Source organism: Notothenia coriiceps, unplaced genomic scaffold (assembly GCF_000735185.1).
Source record: "Notothenia coriiceps isolate Sejong01 unplaced genomic scaffold, NC01 NC01_scaffold00025482, whole genome shotgun sequence".
Taxonomy (NCBI): Eukaryota; Metazoa; Chordata; class Actinopteri; order Perciformes; family Nototheniidae; genus Notothenia; species Notothenia coriiceps.
In genome coordinates this window covers 1,522-3,762 of record NW_011358183.1, presented here as the reverse complement: position 1 = coordinate 3,762, position 2,241 = coordinate 1,522, and the positions used below count along the sequence as shown (strand labels likewise).

The following is a 2,241-nucleotide window of genomic DNA, read 5'->3' as shown; positions in this document are numbered from 1 at the left end:
GAGCCGCTGCATTCTGGATGAGCTGCAGAGGTCGGATGGCACATGCAGGTAGACCAGCCAGGAGGGAGTTGCAGTAGTCTAGGCATGAGATGACGAGAGCCTGGACCAGAACCTGCACTGATTTCTGGGTCGGCTGGGGACGTATCCTCCTGATGTTGTAAAGCGTGTATCTGCAGCAGCGGGTTGTAGGAGCAATGTTTGCAGTGAAGGACAGTTTGTTATCTAGGATCACACCCAGATTCCTTGCAGTCTGAGTTGGGGAAACAACAGAGGTGCCGAACACCTTCACTCTTTAACACGCCAACAGTTTGCTCCTCTAAACTCCAAAAAGTCAGCGTTCTTAGACCCCGGCGCCTGTAAACCAGAAGAGGATTTGCACACACCACACTTTTAATGTCTCTTTATAAGCCTCTTTATTGGTAAGAAAGTGTGCAGCACTTGTGGTAAAATGCTACTAAGCATCTTTATTTTTGCTTTCAACGTGGAAAGATGTTTTACAGCTGTGGTAAGGATAATTAAAAGGCTTTTTAATGAAATGCCTTGTTGCTCATGATAAACATTTTCCAGAAGTGCATTTAAAGAGCGAACATTTCACACCTGATTGCCCCTCGATGTTAGTTTCCCACACGCTCTGCATGTGTTGGTGCTTGGCCTTGAGCCTGCTGTTGGTTTGTTTCGCAGGTTGGTGAAAGACGCTCCCTGGGACGAGGTTCCTTTGGCACACTCTTTGGTGGGGTTCGCCACTGCCTACGACTTCCTGTACGAATTCCTGAACAAGGGCCAGCAGGAGCGCTTCCTGCAAGTGATCGGCAACGCGTCGCGCCTCATGTACGAGAAGTCGTACGTCCGCGGGTGGGGCTTCCAGTACCTGCACAACCACCAGCCCACCAACTGTGTGGCGCTGCTCACAGGGAGCCTGGTCTACATGACCCAAGGTCAGTGTCTGCCATCAGGTCTTCATATGTTGCTGTTTCCGGCAGGGTGAAGACACGAGGCAGAGATATTCAGATTCCCTTAACGCCAGGGGTGGGAAGGTTGCTTAAAAAATGTAATCCGTTACAATAACTAATTACCTGTTAAAAAAGTGATGTAATCTAATTAGCCCACTATTAAAGTGGTAATTACAAATTATCCTGATTACTTACTGTTACTTTTGGATGACAAATATTTAAATAAAGACAATAGAAAATAAATATCAATTGGATTGCTTTAACTCATTGTATTCTGAGAACAGAAAAGAGAAGAAAACACAATGTAACATTAGAAAAGAAGAAACCAAGATCTTCCGAATCAGTGATTTTTAAACACGCCTAACTATTCCAAGTGTTGGACTCCAATACTGAATGTGATGATGATGAAGTAAGAAAGCAAGCAATGTTCAATCCACTACTTTACTAACTCATATTGTAGGAGTGTGTATTGTTGGCATGTCAGCTGACATGTATTCTGTGACTTCAGGAGCCTGCTTAATGCCTTTTCCACAAACCGGTCTCTGATATGATGGGAGCAGATGCTCTACGTGTAGCTTGTTGTCTGAGCTTCAGTGTTAGGAAGCTGCCTCCCTCAGCATTAAGGAGCCACAACTCAACTGAAGGGATCTCATGAGTCTGCTTTTTACTCTCAGGTTCTCACATGGTGTAAAGCAGGGGCATCAAACTCAGTTCAGTTCAGGGGCCACATACAACCAAATCAAAGTGGGCCTGACGGCCCTAACCAATCAAATCACAGCACAATAACCTTTAAATATCCACAACTCCAAATTGTTCCCTTTGTTTTATTGGAAAAAGAACATTCTAAAAATGTTCACATTTAATGAACTATCTATAAAGTATATATCTATAACCATAGGCGCAAGTTAAACAAGTGTATGCCTCAGTTTATCATTTACATGTGTGCATTACATCTCACAGACAGTGTATATCAGGGGTCTCGAACTCAAGACCCAGGGGCCAAATCCGGCCCGTGACTTCATTTTATGTGGCCCTGCAAGAGCTTGCAAAGAATATAATACATTTATTATACGGTTACATGCCACTTTACAGAAGCAGGTTGCCCATAAACTACATGTCCCACAATGCATCTCGTTTTGTGACATGCACACTGAGACTTGTAATTATTTGCTTTCAGACGGAGTTAATTACTAAGTTATTATCCTATCCGATAATAATCCAATTCAGAGGCAATAATGTCATATAATACATTATTTTATATATATTATATATTTATTTAGATCCTCACTCA

General features: G+C 42.9%; 1 protein-coding gene across 1 annotated transcript in view; it reads left to right on the top strand.

Annotated features, from left to right (window-relative positions):
• The window catches only part of LOC104956153 (dermatan-sulfate epimerase-like), a 7,317-nt gene extending 5,311 nt beyond the window's left edge, over nt 1-2,006 (top strand). Inside the window, exon 3 of the mRNA XM_010783608.1 lies at nt 682-2,006. Coding sequence (XP_010781910.1) covers nt 682-985 — 304 coding nt within the window. The 3' untranslated portion in view covers nt 986-2,006. The remainder of the gene's footprint in view (nt 1-681) is intronic.
• The last annotated feature ends 235 nt before the right edge of the window (nt 2,007-2,241 follow it).